The sequence below is a fragment of the Leguminivora glycinivorella genome, chromosome 3 (assembly GCF_023078275.1).
Source record: "Leguminivora glycinivorella isolate SPB_JAAS2020 chromosome 3, LegGlyc_1.1, whole genome shotgun sequence".
Classification (NCBI taxonomy): Eukaryota; Metazoa; Arthropoda; class Insecta; order Lepidoptera; family Tortricidae; genus Leguminivora; species Leguminivora glycinivorella.
The window spans coordinates 17,339,971-17,358,577 of NC_062973.1; the positions used below are offsets into that span (position 1 = coordinate 17,339,971).

The 18,607-nt window shown below is 35.7% G+C and overlaps 2 protein-coding genes across 2 annotated transcripts; one reads left to right on the forward strand and one right to left on the reverse strand.

Annotated features, from left to right (window-relative positions):
- Positions 1 to 317: 317 nt before the first annotated feature.
- Positions 318 to 14,827, forward strand: LOC125224739 (peptidoglycan recognition protein-like). The gene is made up of 4 exons (XM_048128182.1): positions 318 to 462; positions 5,642 to 5,840; positions 9,320 to 9,438; positions 14,613 to 14,827. Exons 1-4 carry the CDS (start codon positions 402 to 404, stop codon positions 14,813 to 14,815), a joined length of 582 nt encoding a protein of 193 aa, XP_047984139.1. The 5' UTR covers positions 318 to 401; the 3' UTR covers positions 14,816 to 14,827.
- A 771-nt stretch (positions 14,828 to 15,598) lies between these two features.
- On the reverse strand, positions 15,599 to 18,088 carry LOC125224740 (venom peptide BmKAPI-like). The gene is made up of 3 exons (XM_048128183.1): positions 17,933 to 18,088; positions 17,612 to 17,803; positions 15,599 to 15,852 (listed from the first exon to the last, which is right to left on the reverse strand). The coding sequence occupies exons 1-3, from the start codon at positions 18,000 to 18,002 to the stop codon at positions 15,656 to 15,658; spliced, it is 459 nt and encodes a 152-aa protein (XP_047984140.1). The 5' UTR covers positions 18,003 to 18,088; the 3' UTR covers positions 15,599 to 15,655.
- Between the last annotated feature and the right edge of the window lie 519 nt (positions 18,089 to 18,607).

Below are 18,607 nucleotides of genomic sequence, written 5' to 3' on the forward strand. Positions count from 1 at the left end.
ATATTTATTTATTTATATTTATTTATTTGTATTACATCAGAAATTCTGGAATTCAAGACGCATTTGACGCATTTCTTTTGGAATTTCGGATCAAAAATTCCTTATTGCACTAGAAACGTTTGTCAAAAATAACACAGTGTATACTGTATAGGCAATGAACGCAAAATACTTAAGTATTATAATGAAATTAAGTATTATATTATAATTTAAGATGAAAATGTCCTTATTTCACTAGAAAAAATTGACAAAAATAATACGGTGTATAGTTGTATACTGTATAGACAATGAACGCCACATACCTAGGTATTATAATTTATAATGTTAAAGTTTATCGGTCCGGGGTGATGTTGTTTTAGCTTATTAGTGCGCATGCGCTCGGACAAGTCGGTTGTTGCAAAACCATGATCCGGGTATTAAGTGTGTTTGTGATTATGATATTACCAAAGGACTTCGTACTGGCAGGTATAGTAAGGGTTTTGAATGATTCACATTTAGTTTCATTAGACTTACCGATATCTGTTATGTACTCACTTCGATCGTGTTTTAATTTATCAGAACTCGTTTCGAACTTTTTCTTTTATGCACTCGTATCGTAATGTACTAATTACAGTACTTAAAATAATGGTGCTTTGTACTGTAAAACATAGTACGATACACGTACGAAGAGGGAATTTGTAAGTCATGTACCTAAGATTTAAAACACTCTCCAAGGTCGTGTTTTAATGTATGGTCATTCGTTTCGAATTTCCTCTTTAATTTCCGCACTTGTAATTTCATAAAATATTAAGATAGTCAAAACCCTGAGTGTTCTGGTATCATATTCCGGGAAATATCTACGTTAAGTTTATTTATGAATCATCCACGCTCTTTATTTTTGTTTGAGTATAGACAAAGTCACATTGTGACCTAGGTGATAAATATAGAAATAAGAAAATATATCAAATAAAGTGGCATCAAATATAAACGTGGATAAAACATTCAAATAGAAAAATAAACATCTAGTATAATCATTTTATAAATCATCCTCCTTCCGTTATCCTGGCATTAGACACGCTCATGAGAGCCCGAGATTTTCTTTGGAAACCCCAAGATTTGGCTCAGGCATTAGTTTTTACGAAAGCTGCTGCTATTTGACCTTCCGACCCGTGGTAATTCGGCCTTAATGGAATTAGTCCGGTTTCCTCACAATTTTTCCTTTAACGACACAGACTGGAAAATTTCAAATGAAATTTCCCACATAAGTTTCGAAAAACTCATTGGTACGAGCTCCGGATTTACATTCGCACGCTCTTATTAGGTACCGCTATAGCCTACTAGTCTATAGACTATTAGGCTCTTCTGTATGTAGATATTTATTCACATCAATTTGTAAACGTTTGTTATAACTCTGATAATTCAAAGAACATGTTGCATTCAAACGTCACCAACAACGATCGGCAAATTGAAAATGTCAGTCTACTTTGAGTCTGTTAAAAAGTCAACGTTTGAATTTTCAATCAAAAAATCCAATCAACCGATATCTCAGTTTTCTCACTTCCTGGATTCAAATGAAAAAAATCCTGCATGTTCTATTGAACTGTACAGTCACCGGCATAAAGAAGTGATGATTTCTGTACCTTGTCATATTAATGTCTTGTTTGAAATGTCATACGAAATTGTCAAATGATTAAAAGCGACAAAGTAGGGTGAATTAGCCGGTTGTCGGCCAGTTTAGCAAAACTACGCATTCAAATGGATTTTCTGTATATCATATTCGACAAAATTTTGTCATTGTATGATTTTTAGGCAAAGAATTTAATACAGTTTCCTTTTGGTATAAAAAATTATGACTAACTAACTTAGTTTTCTTTATATAGCTCCGAATATGAAAAAGTTGCAATTTAGCCGGTTGTCGACCACTTCTTTTGGTTCTCGGCCGCTTGTTTAGTTAGTTGTCGGCCACTGTTATTAGGGTTTTAAAATGAATCTTATGTCAGAACTAACAGGATTTATTTTGGAATAAAACAAGTAATAGTCAATGTCACAATGTATTTTTAGTAATATTTTACATTTAATGAGGTTTATAATGGTCCGTAACGTCCATTTGACACGCTGAATTTGCTGGCAACTATATATATATGTCGCAGTAAGATAGATAAAGCCGTTATATAGTTATAACCCTAGGGATATAATTATATGTCGTGACATAGTTAAACGAAAGCGATTAATTGCTATCTTACTAGGAATATAACTATAATACGTTACTAGTTTAGTGATATAATTATATGACTGGATTCAGTTTAGTGAAATTATTGTAGGCAGGAGTGCGGCCGTGCGGCGGAGGTATAGTTATAACCCTAGTGATATAATTATATGCCGTAACATAACGATATCACAGAAAAAGTGGCGAAAATTCAATAAATAATTATGCACGAAAACTCAACCGTGACGTGAACGACAACTGATGCCGAACGACTGCCTTGTGGTAGCGGGTAAGCTCCCGCCCCCGTCTCCACTGCATCCCCGCACTACACTGCTACAATTATACTACTGAACTTAATCCAGTAATGTAACTATATTACTTAACTAGAGACGTATTATAATTATAATATATTATTCCTAATATATTATCCCTAGTAAGATGGTAAGGAATCGCTTTCGTTTAGCTATGTTACGGCATATAATTATATCCCTAGGGTTAATACCTCCGCCGCACCGCCGTAATCCTGGCTACAATCATTTCACTAAACTGAATCCAGTCATATAATTATATCACTAAACTAGTAACGTATTATAGTTATATTCCTAGTAAGATAGCAATTAATCGCTTTCGTTTAACTATGTTACGACATATAACTATATCCCTAGGGTTATAACTACATAACGGCTTTATCTATCTTACTGCGACATATATATATATATATTAAGGTCTAGTTACCCTTCGGGTTGAAAGGTCAGATGGCAGTCGCTTTCGTAAAACTAGTGCCTACGCCAAATCTTGGGATTAGTCGTCAAAGCGGACCCCAGGCTCCCATGAGCCGTGGCAAATGCCGGGATAACGCAAGGACGATGATATATATATATATATAATATTAATAAACAAATACGTATATACATAGAAAACATCCATGACATATCATAATAATAAATGACCTTACCGGGATTCGAACCCAGGACCGTGGCTCAACAGGCAGGGTCACTACGCGCTAGGCCAGACTGGTACTAAATTAAATTAAATAAATTAATGTAAATACGAGAAAAGAAACTAACAACAACAACAAACACAACACAATTTAACTAAATTTGCTAAAGTAAAAATATTATATGCAGGTAGGTACATAATGATGATGTATTAGACTGTATAAAATCTGGTGTAATCCTTAAAAAATACCTGTAGCAAAAATGTATAGTATAATAATTACCTAAGAACAAGTTGTGTTGCTATTGGATATTATTGTATTTATTAATAAATAAATGCATTTTTTTTTAAATAATCCTTACAAACAACGCAATTAATTGACCCCCAAAGACAAATTATTTTGAATCTGGGTCGAGAATATATTGCAGGGCCGACAACTAAATTAAAATTATTTGTTTCTCGGCCGTCATAAATTGGCTAGGCCGACAATCAACTTTAAAAATGCCTGTTCTCGGCCGCCAAATATTTCAAAAAATAAATCAGATTTTAACCAATTATTTCCAAGAAAGCATGTAGCCGGCTGTTAAATGCAATATCAATTTTGTTCAAAATAAGTGTTTTTTGAAGTATTTATTTTATTTGCTCTAATAATATAGGAAAGACAATCGATTAAAAATGACGTCCTTCAAGTCCGTTCTCGGCCGGGGGGCCGACAACTAAATATCTTTGTAAAATTGCATTTAGATACCCGACCACCCAATTTAATTTAATTATATTACATATTTTGAACATTTAAATTGAAATAACATGAGTTCAACTTATTCACAATCTACTTTAACCTCAACAATGGTCTCAAAGCCACGAAAACAATATGTTTACATACCTCGAAAAAATGTTGTATCCTAATTTTTTTTATAAAATTTGTCCACCATTCACACTGCTCAAATTGCTTCCGTACACTGACGAGCGAATCAATACGTCACCAAGAAAATAAATGTAGGACATGTCAATATCAAGTGACTTTATGTATCTACCCTCATTTTTTGAAGAAATACTATATAGTTGTCATGTTATTGTAGATTAACTGCGTGGTGGCCGACAACCAGAGGTGGTCGGATAACCGGCTAAACCACCCTACCGAAATCATCACTTCTTTATGCCGGTGTACAAATAGCAACGAGAAGCAGTATTTTAGCGGTATTTTTTTGTGCTCCGAGTTGTTGTTTGCCAACAAATCATAGAAGTTGAGCGTTAATCTCGCGATCTAACCCTTTAATAATTTGACATGAGTTTCTAGCCATTCTGTTTCAAATACATTTTACACGTAAAGTGTTGTTTTAATTATTTTGGCAAGTATTACGATAATACGCACTAAAAGGGTTAAATGAAATATGAATTACGAAGGCGGGGTTTTGGTCGCGTAGTCGGTTGTGAATTGACAACGTTTCAAAATTATCAATGTCCCTAAATCGAAAACCATTTCGAGATAAATATACGCTTGTAGATCACATAAATATATTTTTTTATTGTTTTTTCCGTATTTTTAGTATAAAAAATCTTAAAAATAGTTTAAAGGGGAAGTGACGTCAGATAGCTGATTTAGAGCTGCCACTATAACAAAAAAATCTTCCAGTTGGGATGTCACTTGAGTTTGACAGTGACACTTATCACAGTTCGTAGCAAAGATATTAAAAATTTCATGGCTTAGTCTATGGTTCGTAGTCATTGTGAGTCAGACATACCGGACTGTTTAAGCTGACTGTTAAAACTTTTTTTTAGAAATGATTTTGTCGTTTTCTTAGGTGTGTGAAACAACACATGTGACGTCATAAAGCTGTGTCTTGACGTTTGTAAGTTACGCTCTTTCTGCTCTAAGTAGTAATAAGAAGGGATTTTCTCATTAAAATAGCAGTTTTTGGAAAAATAAAAAAATACGTGTATCTTTTAGTATTGAGTTCTTTCAAACCAAACAATAAAAAGTAGTACTCAAAAATATGAAATGTTGTCAATTGCGAGAACTTTAACTAATGTTTAGTCACCCTGCACTGGAGTCATTTCGAAGCACAGAAATGCTCGGGTAATTTTGAAAGGGGAATCTTGATATGATGGAAATAATGGTGATTTTTATGTGATTTTTGAAATTAGACGACTTTCGAAATGCACCCTACCTATTTCTTTTAGGAATCTTTGATGGCCTAGCCAAGGTAAGAGCGAGCGTGCAATTAGGAGGTATGCTTAAAACCTCGGCTCGTATTGATGAGTTTTTCGTAATTTTTTATGTACGAATGCCATTTGCTATCAGCTGTGTTGAAGGAAATGTATCGCGAGATACCCGGACTAATCCAATCTTTGGAAAGTCAGGTGGCAATTGCTTAGTCACTTTACGACTACGTCAAAGCTTAGGATTAATCGCCGAATCGGATCCGAGGTTCTGAGCCATGGAAACCTTCCGGGATAACGTTAGGAAGAAGATAATACATGTTACTTCTTTAGTTATTAATAAAAACCCGATGGTATTTCCAGATTGCGGAGTAGTAACGAGAGAGCAATGGGACGGTCTGAGCCCAACTCGAGTAGAGTACTTACCACGACCAGTGGGGCTAGTCATCATGATGCACACGGTCAGCTCTCCATGCAATACGGACCAGACCTGCGCGGCACAGGTCCGGAACCTGCAGACGTACTTTTTGGACCAGCTCAACTATTGGGACCTGGGGCCTTCGTGAGTAAAACCGAACAAGCTTTATTCTCTTTAGATCATAGCATGGCATCACATAAACAAACCTACCTAGTCAGAAACACACGATGCTCATTATAATCGTGGCTAGAGAGCAATGGGGTGCGGTCTGAGCCCGACTCGAGTACTTACCGTGACCAGTCGGGTTGGTCATCATAATAATGCACACGGTCAGCCCTCCATGCAATACGGACCAGAACTGCGCAGCACAGGTCCGGAATCTGCAAAAGTACATCAACCACCATCTCAACTACTGGGACTTGGGTTCTTCGTAAGTAAAACTGAACTAGCTTTATCTTATGATTTCTAGTGTGGAACCACGTTAAACGAATCTACCTCTACTTAGTCATAAACACACGATTTTCATTATAATCTTGACGAGAAAGCTATGGAATGGTCTGAGCCCGATTTAAATAGAGTAGGTACGAGTACTTACAGCGACCAGTCGCATTGGTCATCATCTTGCACGGAGCATGTTTGGAACCTGCATACTTCTTGGACCATTTCAGCTACTAGGACTTCGTGAGTATAACTGGAGAAGCTTCTTGTTCTATGCTTTCTAGTGTTATAGATATATGTACTATGTTATATATATCTTAAATAGAATTTCATGATTCACAGTCATGTAATAATATCCAATGCTCCAAATAATTATGATATTAATATACTACGTTCGAAGTTGAATGAAAGTTACTACAGTTTGCCAGATTGTTTCGACTATAACTTTTCCATTTCAAATTCCCATTTTACATTTAATAATTCTGTAATTACGTATTTCGGTATTTGTGGCGGTCGCTAGCTGTTGAGGGTGCAAGGAACGGGCGCCTGCGCGGATGGTATTAAAATAGTATTTTATGCAACCGGCATTTAAAGGAGGTCAAAAAAGACGAGTGGCGTGGGTCACATATCACGAGTATTTTTTGACTCAGTTAAACACCGTTGCATACAATACTATTTAAATACCATCCGCGCAGGCGCCCGTTCCTTGCACACGCAACAGCTACCGACCGCCACAAATACCGAAATACGTAATTATAGAATTATTAGACCATGCACTTAGTTTTTAATAGTTTTCTAGAATGAAACGGGTGGCTGAAGGATTACAAACTCGAGTTATTAAAGAACTCCACCTTCGGCGTCGGGCTTCATACAGTCTCTCGTTCGTAGTCCTTTTACTTTCCGCCTTAATACACAATGTACTATTCGCCGCTCGCCCGCCCCGGCTTACGTTGTACCGCAGCTAACAGACACGCTTAAAGTAAAATTGCAGGGTCGATATTTACAAAACAGAAGAACTTTATTAATCATGAATGTTTTAATTACATGGGAGGGTAAAAGGTTTTTGGACTGCTATAAGTGTAATATTAGTATTTAAAATAAACAAAAACCATGTCTAGTTTGGTAAACATGTTTTTTAAGTGTTCAATTACTTATAGGCACAAAAACCCACGCCACGTTCCTAAATTTGTCCGATCCTGCTTTCGTCAGCCATTCTTCATTCGTCAAGTTAGTCTGCAGTCATTATCGTCTTTGACCTTGAGTTGTTGGCCTTTTTCTTATTTCGACTCAATCGTTTTTCGTCATTTCCTATTTGGTTATATTCTCTGTTGGTACCGACCTAAGACTATGAAAAAACACGAAAAACTTAGATTTTATAGCGAACATGCTGAAAGAAGAATATGACGAGTAAAGAACGAGACGGATTAAGATAAAGACAACAAATTTGACCATAGCTGATGAGATAGACCATCGACGATCGTGACGAATAAAGAATTGCTGGGTCTATATTAATTCGCATAACTGAATACTCCTAATATGAATTGGCATACCGTTTATTACGCATAACGTTTAATACGCATATCATTATTTCGCATAACAGATTTCGTATAATGCTAATGCGCATAATGTAAATTGTTATAACGATGAATTGGTATAAGTATAATAAGCATAACTTTGTTTCGTAGAATGTTTAAATGGCATATAAGAAAATTATATTTTCACCACACTAACGGGTAACGGCTTACTTTTCTGTTCGAAAACAGATAGCAAAATTGCATTTTATCCACAAGAGTGCAAAGTAATTTCATACAAATTTTAACTTGATGTCTTAAGCTAGCTGATATAATTCTACCTATAAATGATGATTTTGAATCATAAATATTGAAGAAATCGATGGATTTGATTTAGTTTGATGTTTTATAGTCAGTATTTTGTTTGTGTTGGGGTGGTGAAAAATTTTGTGTTTCAAACTCGGTGGCAATGTTTAACGTGCCGTACGAAGGTTAATGTGCCTTGAAACCCTCGCGACGCTCAAGATTACACTTTTTGAACCTCTCGCTACGCTCGCGGTTCAATATTGGAATCTTCCGCTTGCTCGGGTATCAGTATTGGCACGTGCAATCTGCGAAAATCTGAACGATGAAATAATATTATTTAAATACTATCCATTTTCAATTTCTTTAGTAAGGTACAGCTGGGCAAATCTAGACTAAAAGGCAATTGTAAGTATTGTAACTAATCCGTTTTTTCCATGATTACACTATTTCTCCATTATTCCATTATTACATGTATCCACTGAACACGCCTACTACATAACTGGTAGACACTCTATTTTCTGAAAAACACTTATGAAAAACGAAAAAACTTAATAAGTAATGTATAAATAAAATAAAGACTCCTTAACTCAAATAATCTTTTTAATATAAGATTAGCAGTTAAGTGATGTATGTTAAAAAATGCATGTATGTTTCTTAAAAATAAACAGTTTTTTTTAAATAATACAAACATTGTAAAACATGGTAGAAATTGACCAGTTATATTTGCCCACCACTCGAGATTTGCCCCGCTGTACCTTACTTACCCCTATTTTTTTCATGCTTAATAAGTGAGATTAAACACTCAAAATCGAGCGCTCGAAATTGGAAAATCAGCTCTTGATTGATCCAATCGCTTGCTCCATACAGTTAGTAAGTATGGCAATTCATTTTAGGATAATTAAAGTTATACGAAATAATAGTATGCAAATTTCAATTATGCAGATTCATTGTTATGCGAAATAAGAATTATGCATTTTTAATATTATGCTTATTCAATATTATGAACAATTATGTTATGCCAAATCTGTTATGCGAATTCAAATTATGCGAATTAATGATAGGCGAAATAGAGGGCACCCAGAATTGCTGACAAAATCAGAATCGGACAAATTCAGGAACGTGGCGAAAAACGAACGAGACGACCCAAGAGTGTACCTAGCTTATTTTCAACTCTTTTTTGCCAGGTTGTAGGGTCTAACCCCCTTATTCATAAACTTTCACTAAAGGTATCTAGCCGATAAAGTTCGTTTGTCCCTTTCTATTACACCAATACGTCGGAAAAGGACAAACGAACTTTATCGGCTAAGTAGATAACTTTAGTGAACGTTTATGAATAAGGGGGTAAGTCTGAAAGGAGAAATATTTCAGATTCCTGATCGGTGGCAACGGCAAAGTGTACGAGGGACCCGGCTGGCTACACGTCGGCGCTCACACCTACGGCTACAACAGGAAGTCCATTGGGATATCTTTCATCGGCAATTTTAACAGTACGTAATTGTGTATGTACAGTTCATGGTGTAACATGAAACAACAATGATTTTAATCTAATCTATGTCTCGATAAATTTATTTGACGTTATGTTTTTTTTTATTAGTTCAAATTTATGAAGAATGTTGCAGCGTGGAATACTGATACAACTTACTGATTTAGTTGCCGAGCTAAAAATTGTCAATAACAATCTTAGTTGCCTACACTTATGTCATAATAAAAAAAAATATAACAAAGGGTTTATAACATTCTACTTGAAATCAAAATGTTAACGTAAAAAATACGAATACTGGACCAAGTCAGCTAAAATACTCGTTTACTGGAACATGTTCACTTATATCGTAAACTGCAACAAATTTGAAAATTCTATGAACGCAAAAATAATCTGATTTTTCAAACTTTTTTGTTAATACGTGACGTGAACCAATACGCAAGTTATGTTTCTTTGTAGGTACTATCAACTGCAAAAGTGCATGGAAAAATTATTAATGAATTCATTGATTGACCTTTGAACGGCTCTCCTCCAAAATCGTGATTTTGCACTTTGCTCAGTATACCTACTTAGGAGGTATCGGTATGCCTGTTTGCCACCGACGTGGTATAAAAAAATATAAACGCCTTACAAAAAAATAGCAATCTCGCAGTATGATTGATGAATATGTAAACACTAGGCGCGCTTTCAACTCGCGTATAGTGAGAAACAAACAAATATTTTGAATAATTACTAATTTTTAAGATATGGAACCCTCCCTCCCTCCATAACCCTGCACTCTGTTATCATTATCAAAGATAAAATAATAATAAAAAATATCTTATAAATATTGATTATTTTAATTGAATGGCCTCAATCAATAAATATAACATTTCAGACTAGAACCAGCCAACTGAAGTGTTAAGCCGATTGAAATATATATTTGAATAGGTTGATACAAATAATTCATTAGCGAAGGGTCATTCATTTACCAAAGTAAATAAAGGTGAATGTGTCCTTTAATCACTTTACGTACTTACTTCACAATGGTAAGATCACATTAAAGTCATATTCATAATGAATTTTCGGGTTTGACATAAGAGTCTGATAACTTATATCGATAGCTTGAGCCAAAATTAGTTTCGAGACACAGTGGAAAGTTACTGCCTTGGGCGAGCCTTGACTTGGGTAACTGGTGAAGTTCCTATACGACTTGGAACTCCGGTTATCGTTTTAAGAACGCACTTATGGTAAATAGATGTCGCTACAGGTCTTATTGACATGGAAATATTCACTGACTATGGATTCTGGTGATATGGCAGTGCACTGGAGTATCGTATCGGTCCAAAGGCAGTAATTTCTCACTTTTAAATTTAATGTATTCTTCAAAAAGTTTATATAAGTAGGTATTTCAAAAGTCCACCAGAAAAGGACGAATAAACAATTTAATAAAATGTTATAAGGAGATGAAGGGTGGCATCGGTAGGCCAGAAGGTTGCAAGTTTAAATTAGGTGTCGGGAAGTTATGGCAGTATTCGATTCGATGAGGAGTGATAATGATCTTGATTGGAATAACGACTTTTTGGTTGAAGAAATAACCTTTTTGATACAGAATTACAGACAGATCGGTATCGAACCGCAATGAAATCTTTGTAGCATTGCTCGAATACGGTAGTTTCAAAATTGAATTTGATTAGTCTTGTTTCGCTTTGTACTAAATTAATCAGTCGGTCATATTTGTGTGCCCATTATTCAGTTCTTGAGAAATCCTTTCAATATATGGTAAATACACATCCTCAGGAAATTAAGCCCGAAATATGTTGGCAGTCTGGTTCTAATTAAATATTTGAAAATAGATTATACATTTAGTAGTTTGATTGTTGATTGTTTAACTTTTAGTTTATTGGCTTAGCATCTTTGCATACGATTTTCTATGCAAGGGGTGTTATAAGTTTGACGTGTCTGTCTGTGTGTGTGTCTGTCTGTCTGTCTGTGTGTGTGTCTGTCTGTGGCATCGTAGCTCCCGAACGGATGAACCGATTTAGATTTACTTTTTTTTTGTCTGAAAGCTGAGTTAGTCGGGAGTGTTCTTATCCATGTTTTATGACATAGGCTACTTAAAAATGGGGGGGGGGGGGTTGTATGGATCGTTCCGCAATTTATGAATATAATGCGAGCGAAGCCGCGAGAAAAACTCATCATCATCATAAACTTAACAGTTAATCTCTTGTCGGTGGAGTATTTTCCAGCTTTTTCTATTATGTGCCAGCTCTTTGACTCTTTGATACGACACGGCCCCTACTTTTTCTTTTATTTGGTCCATGTAGCTGCGTCTGGGCTTTCCACGACCTCTCTTACGTCCAATCCAGAATAGTAATAAAAAAGTGGTGGGAAAAAACTAGTCGGATATAATTATGCTAACGATTAGACGACGGGCGAGTGACGTCATCATGTCACTATTTTTTATTAACCCTTAATTGAGCACAAGGCGTAGGTATACTAGGTATATGATTTATGACGTTATGTCTAGTTGGTCTCTAACAATCCAAATAATTTTCATAAAAATATGTTTGGAGAATAGAATAGCTACGAGTAAGTATATTTATTTTGTCTTTTTCAATATGGTACACATCATGAGAGAGTAAAGGATGACTTAAGGTTATTTAGATCCTGTTTAAAATAATTTATTTGCGATACAGACGAACTCCTGATGGAATTTCATATGAAAAAGTCCTTACACTGGAAGAATCCGATCCTTTTTTGCCGGAAAGTCGCACATCATGAAATGAAATGAAATGATTTTTTTTTTTATGGGATAGGAGGCAAACGAGCAGACAGGTCGCCTGATGGTAAGCGATCACCGCCGCCCATGGACACCCGAAACACCAGAGGTGTTGGAGGTGCGTTGCCGGCCTTTAAGATGGGTGTACGCTCTTTTCTTGAAGATTTGAAGGTCGTATCGGTCCGGAAATACTGCAGGCGACAATTCATTCCACAGTTTAGCTGTGCGGGGCAGGAAGTTTCTGGAGAAACGCACAGTTGAGGACTGCCAGCCATCTAGATGATGACGATTAGATTATTATTATTATTAGATTATTTTCCAAGTAGGCATATCACAATGCGCATATGAACGTCAAATGAAGCTACGCCGGCTCTAACCCTACGCCTCAGCCGCGAGAAGATTTCAGTCCCCCCTCAGTTGGAGGGGGGTATCTACTATGGGACCGGCAAGAAACTCTGTGGGCCACTTCTTTTCAAAACATTACATGTTATAATTAACATGCATTAAAAAAACAAGATACAATTTAAAAAGCAAAAGTATTCATCAAAATAGTACATTTCGATACAAGTGCGAAAAAGAGGAAGTTCGAAACGAGTGGCGATAAATTAAAACACGACCGAAGGGAGTGTTTTAAATCGACACGAGTTACGAATTCCGTTTTCGCACGTGTATCGAACGACGTTTTTCAGTACAGATGGACCTCCGAAGTTTCGACCTGCCATATAATGAACCACTTCTCGCACTAGTGCGTAAAAAAAACACCATCTGTACTGAAAAAATATTAAAAGAGTACCTAAGAGACTAGATACCTAATCTATGGAAATTAATTTCAATAAATTATACAAAGTACAAAGCTACTATGATTAATAAGAGATGTTAGAGATGTATAGAGTCTCTAAGTGTCAACGTACATCTAAAAAAAGAAAAATTATACATGATGAAGAAAAAAAAACGAACTGATACAAATAAAAGATAACTAAAATAGCTTTAGAGTTGTAAAGGACTCTTGATGTCTCAACAAAAGAAAAAAATATATACAGTGAAACCTGGATAAGTGAGACTTCAAGGGACCACAAAATTTATCTCACTTAAAGAGGTATTCCACTTATTCAGGGTCTCAGTTAGACAGGCATAGTAAAATGTTTGTCTCATTTACAGAGGGTATCACTAATAGAGGCCAGAATAGAGGGTATGTCAGTTATAGAGGTGATAAATAAGGTGTTTTGCATATAGTTATTATTAGTTGCATACTACTTAAAAGAAAAGGTAAATAAGCCTTTTCTTTAAATAAAATATAAGACTCTAACGTCTTAAAACTTTTATAGGTATATTATGAAAGTATTTTTATTTTTTTTATTTTTATGTAATAAATTATCGAGATTTTAGTTTTAATTAAAATAACCAAGAAAACCCTTAAACTCATCTGAACACAAAAAGGATAAAACGCGTAATTTAAAGATAGGCTAAGAATTATTAAAAATATAGAAGTAGATTTTCAATGAAGTCCAAGTTACAGAGGTCACAGATTGACTGTATCTCAGATACAGAGGTAAATTCCTATAAAATTCTTAACAAAAAATTAAGTTTATATACATTTCAAATATAGTCTTATTAACAGAGGTAAAATACACACACTGTCTTACTAATAGAGGGAAATGTGACTATAAAATCGAAAAGGCTAATCTCACTTATAGAGGTCTGTTTTGTCTCACTAATAGAGGTAAATCGGTGCGAAAGTGTCGGGACCACACCTTGGGTCCCAACTAAAGAGGTTTCTCACTTATCCAGGTCCCACTTAACCAGGTTTCACTGTATATACTTAATCTACTATTTTTTTCCTTGGAGATTTATATGGTCTCCAAGAGTCAGAAAGTAAATAAACAAACAAGGACCGAACTGATATTCATGAAAGAAGCGTCCATTGACCTTAAATGTATGAGATTTAGCATAGTAGCAAATGTCAATACATGTATAATTTTGAATATAAATTATTTATGTTCAACATTAATTATGTATGCGGGTTAGGTTCGTGTTGGCAAAATGTCACAAAAATACCGTATAACATGTACATACTACTTAGTCTAAGAGTAGACGGGCAACTTTGTAACTATTTGCCAACTATTTTTCTGACATAGGTACTCACAAACCACGGAGACAGATTTGATGAAACCTAAGAGTAGTATTTTCTGTATCTATACTATATTTTAACTAACATTTAAAACAGTAGCCCCCAAAAAGTACACCCTGAATACAGCCTGTATGCTATTTATTTACTTTGTTTATTCGGTAAATGTTCGGCATTGTAACGGAACTATTCGGCCAAATACGAACATTAAAAAAATTGCCGAATACTTACCGAATATTTGACACAACTCTAATGTGTTTACTACTCGTATGAACCGGTGACCACTTATTTCCAGATGACAAGCCAACCCCCGAAGCGCTGGCGGCCGCTAAGGCGTTGATTAAGTGTGGGATGACCAAAGGACACCTGAAGAGGGACTACAAAGTAGTGGGTGCCAGGCAACTCATCGCCACAGAGAGTCCGGGCCGCAAGCTGTACCAGGAAATACGCAACTGGCCTGATTGGACCGATAATTTGGATGGCATAAAAAACAATTGAGCAACCAAGAAACTGTAGTTTTAATAAAATGTGAATGTTCTTCCAAGCGCTGTCACATGTGGCAAGTTACGAGCGAGGCGAGTGCGTTACAAGTTCGCCACAAGTGCCCAATGTCCTCGCCGCTAGTGCACAAGGGAACTTGACTGTAGTTAAAATAAAATATTTTATACCACGCACGAAATAAAGCATCAGATAATTATAAGAAAAACATGGACAGAAGTTATTTTTAAATCCGATTGAAATATATAAAGTAACTGAGTTGACCGTGACGTCACTCAATTCGATTTCATATAAATTCCATATTAGCAAGTCGCTCAAATTCGTTTTGACAGTTCTTAAAAAGAAGCTGATTTGACTAGGAGGCAAGTAGCCTATGAAGTACCTAGCGCTCTTGCACTATTTTAGAGCGAGATCGTCGAGCACTCGCGGCGAAGTCGCTGTATGCGCATTTTTGTCGCCTTCAACTCTCCAAATGTGATAGCACCATAAAATCAAAACGGGAAAAGCCGGGTTTTTGCTGGGTAGAAGCATGGTTAATATTTGACTTTTATAATATGAACAATATTAATATTGTATTACGTAATGCACAAATAGCCATATCAAATGAACGTCAGTTCATTCAATAAGTATGACCATTGGTCGATTAACTTTTCAGAGAAGTAAGCTCTTTTAAATTTGTGGCTATAATATGCTCTGTGTTTTCTTTGAAATATCTGCTGATGACGGACTATATACATAATACCAGCGAAGAATAAATGTGACACCTTATAAGAAATTACTATACTTCTTCACTCAATTTAATTTATTGACAATAAACATACATTACATTACTGTTTACGTTTAGGTACAATCCGTAGGGATAACACATCTCGGCGGGTCAACATCAGTGTTCAAAACGTACCCCTCCTTGCAGTCACAGGCATTAAGTTGACAGAATGTCATACACTCCGCTGCTGGTGTACCAGCTGGATTGGCACAAGTTGGTCTGCAAGGATTGCCACACCCAGTTACTGCATTAGGATCTCCGCCACAGTCAACTGAAATAAATAATAATTATTAGACATTTTTTTTACACATATTGACTAAGCCCCGCACTCCGCAGTAAGCTCATAAATATTGTGTTTCGGGTACACACGTTTACAGAGAACGATAGAAATCAGCTATGATTCTGGAACTAATATATGTGTTCATCACACAAAGACATGTCTTTCATGGGATTCGGACCCAGGACCGTCGGCGTAGCTGGCAAGGTTACTTTCCATTAAGCCAAACTGGTCGTCATCAAAACAAAGGCTCAAAAAGGCTTGATTACGGGTACGACATATGATCATAACTTGTTCATAAATTACCTTTTGAGTTTATTATGTCTACGTACATACACTCACGCCTGTATCTCATAAAGAAGTAGGCAGAGCATATGAAACTACTTAAGCTTCAGTGCCACTCTTGGCAAAAAAAGAGGTTGAAAAAAAACGAAACTGACATTGCAGTGACATTGCCAGCCTCTCGCCTACGCCACAATTTAACCCGTGTGTTGTACAACGCGCAAGAATCTCTTGAGACTAAACATGGCGTTAAGACGCTGATAGCACCCAATGGCCTTGACGCTAGCGTACACTGTCTAATCGTATGGGAGTAAGTGAGAGCGCCATGTCACTAAAAGAGGGCGGATAGGTACGAAAAGTGCGGAAAAATATTAAAATAAAGAAAAAGATGCATTATTTGTGCAAAATGTTTCATTAGTGTTTTAGATATGTATATATTTGTTATTATAATATTAACTAAAGACAACTAAGTGAATAACTGAACGACACACAACCGTTTAATGACGAACTCGAGACCAATCTTTGCAATTTTTTTCTATCGAGCCGATTTCATTAAATCGTGTATCGAGTACAGCTATGTTCTTTGAAATATAATGAATAATAACATATAATTTACGGGTGTGTAATGATTGGTATAACTTTTTTTGGTATAATAACACTTGATATAACAACATTTCGTATATATTTAAAGGATATAATCACTCATTTGACATAATTAACATTTGGTATAACCACAAAATATCTACTTTTATTTTGTATAATCATTATTTCGTATAACACTTATTTATAATAACCGTTATATGGTATAACTATCTATTGATATACGACTAGTATAATATAACTAGCAAACAGTATAAAACATTTCATTAATTAATTTTATTATTTTTTGAAGGGATCACAGTTCTAACCTAACCTAACCTACTTTTCTGATAGCAGTACATATGTTCAAGGGTCACAGTTGTAACCTAACTTAACCTATTTTTGTGGTAGCAGCGCGTTGTGTGTAGGGGTCACAGTTCTAACCTAATCTACTTTTCTGGTAAATGATGGATCTAATTACTTGTACTTAATCTATTGTACAATTGTTTTTTATTCTAACTGTGCTTTAGAAAGAATTTGTGTTATACAATTTATTTATTATCGGAAATAAGCATTATACTCAAAGTATGTTATAATAAATGTTTTTCGAAAAAATGATCACTATATTAAATAAGAATTGTACAATTTGTTAGTATATTATTTGTTGTTATATAATTCAATAATTATATCAAATGATCGTTATAACGACTAAAAATATATCAAAAAAAGGTATATCGATTGATACGCACCCATAATTTACTTGCCTTACTAAGACTAATAGTTTGTCTTAAAAAAACTGCGCAAATAACATCAATTTTACGCAATTGGGTGTTGTCAGCCCCTTAATGAAGAGTCAAGAGTCATCAATATATAGTTCGTTACAAATACTTACGGCACGTCTTGGCATCTATACAATCTCCCTTCTCATTCCTCACAAAGCCAGATTCGCAGAAACAGCCGCCTGCGCAGGGCGGCGCTATACTGGGACACACCAGGAGCTTGCCCAGGTCACCACAGGCGGTCGGCCCACATTCACCTTTCAAGCAGTCCGTATATCTTTCGTGGGGTTTAGTGCACTGATCGGCTGAAACATGAGATTGTTAGGAAATGAAATTACTAAAGTCGTAATAATTATTTTTCAAACTATTTTGTCTCAATTTTCATTTCAAACCAATGACTTCATTATTACTACGCGTATTTTAGAATAACTTACCAACATCATCAAGTGTTTGGGCTGTCACCACAGAAATAATAACACATATAATAAATACAAAACGAGACATGACGTCGGCCGCGGCTTCCTCGATCAAATGGTCGACGAGAATAATGTTATTAAAAACTTGATTATTCTGTATATACTTACAGCATCGTGACTTTGTATAGAATATTTTCCACGCAGTTTTTTAACATATCATACTTAACTCATATTCAAGGCTAGAAGCTATTTATATCAGACACATAACATACTAAACGAATTGGGACTTAATCGCGTATGACTGCAATTTAAAATTATTATGTGTAATAATCGTGAGAGTTTTAAATCAGTGTCATACTTAACGAATACTAGAGTAAAACATTAGACTTGTCTGTTCTAACACAGTCTACGACACCACACCTCGGACATTGGCGATCAAAATATATATGAAAGAGGCGCGTTCCTAGCACACAGTCTAGGCTCGTGTAGGTGAACGCGTTCCATGCTTGTATGAGTGAAATATGACAGGTCACTGTTCGCGTTTTTGACAGGTGGTAACTGTGAGGTAACCGGGAGGGGGGTGGGCGCCACTTTCAGCGGGGAGCAGGAGTGGCCATACTGTACGCTAGTACTCTTTATTATACCGTGACGACACTGAGGACGATTTTTATATCTAGTAATATATACTATTAT

Bases quoted from the DNA above. Each gene is read 5' to 3' on its own strand.
- LOC125224739 (XM_048128182.1), top strand. From the start codon at position 402: ATGATCCGGGTATTAAGTGTGTTTGTGATTATGATATTACCAAAGGAC. The intron at 463-5,641 runs GTATAGTAAGGG...TGGTATTTCCAG, and splicing joins AAAGGACTTCGTACTGGCAG to ATTGCGGAGTAGTAACGAGA. The intron at 5,841-9,319 runs GTGAGTAAAACC...GAAATATTTCAG, and splicing joins TATTGGGACCTGGGGCCTTC to ATTCCTGATCGGTGGCAACG.
- LOC125224740 (XM_048128183.1), bottom strand. From the start codon at position 18,002: ATGTCTCGTTTTGTATTTATTATATGTGTTATTATTTCTGTGGTGACA. The intron at 17,804-17,932 runs GTAAGTTATTCT...CTCATGTTTCAG, and splicing joins CCAAACACTTGATGATGTTG to CCGATCAGTGCACTAAACCC. The intron at 15,853-17,611 runs GTAAGTATTTGT...TATTTATTTCAG, and splicing joins TATAGATGCCAAGACGTGCC to TTGACTGTGGCGGAGATCCT.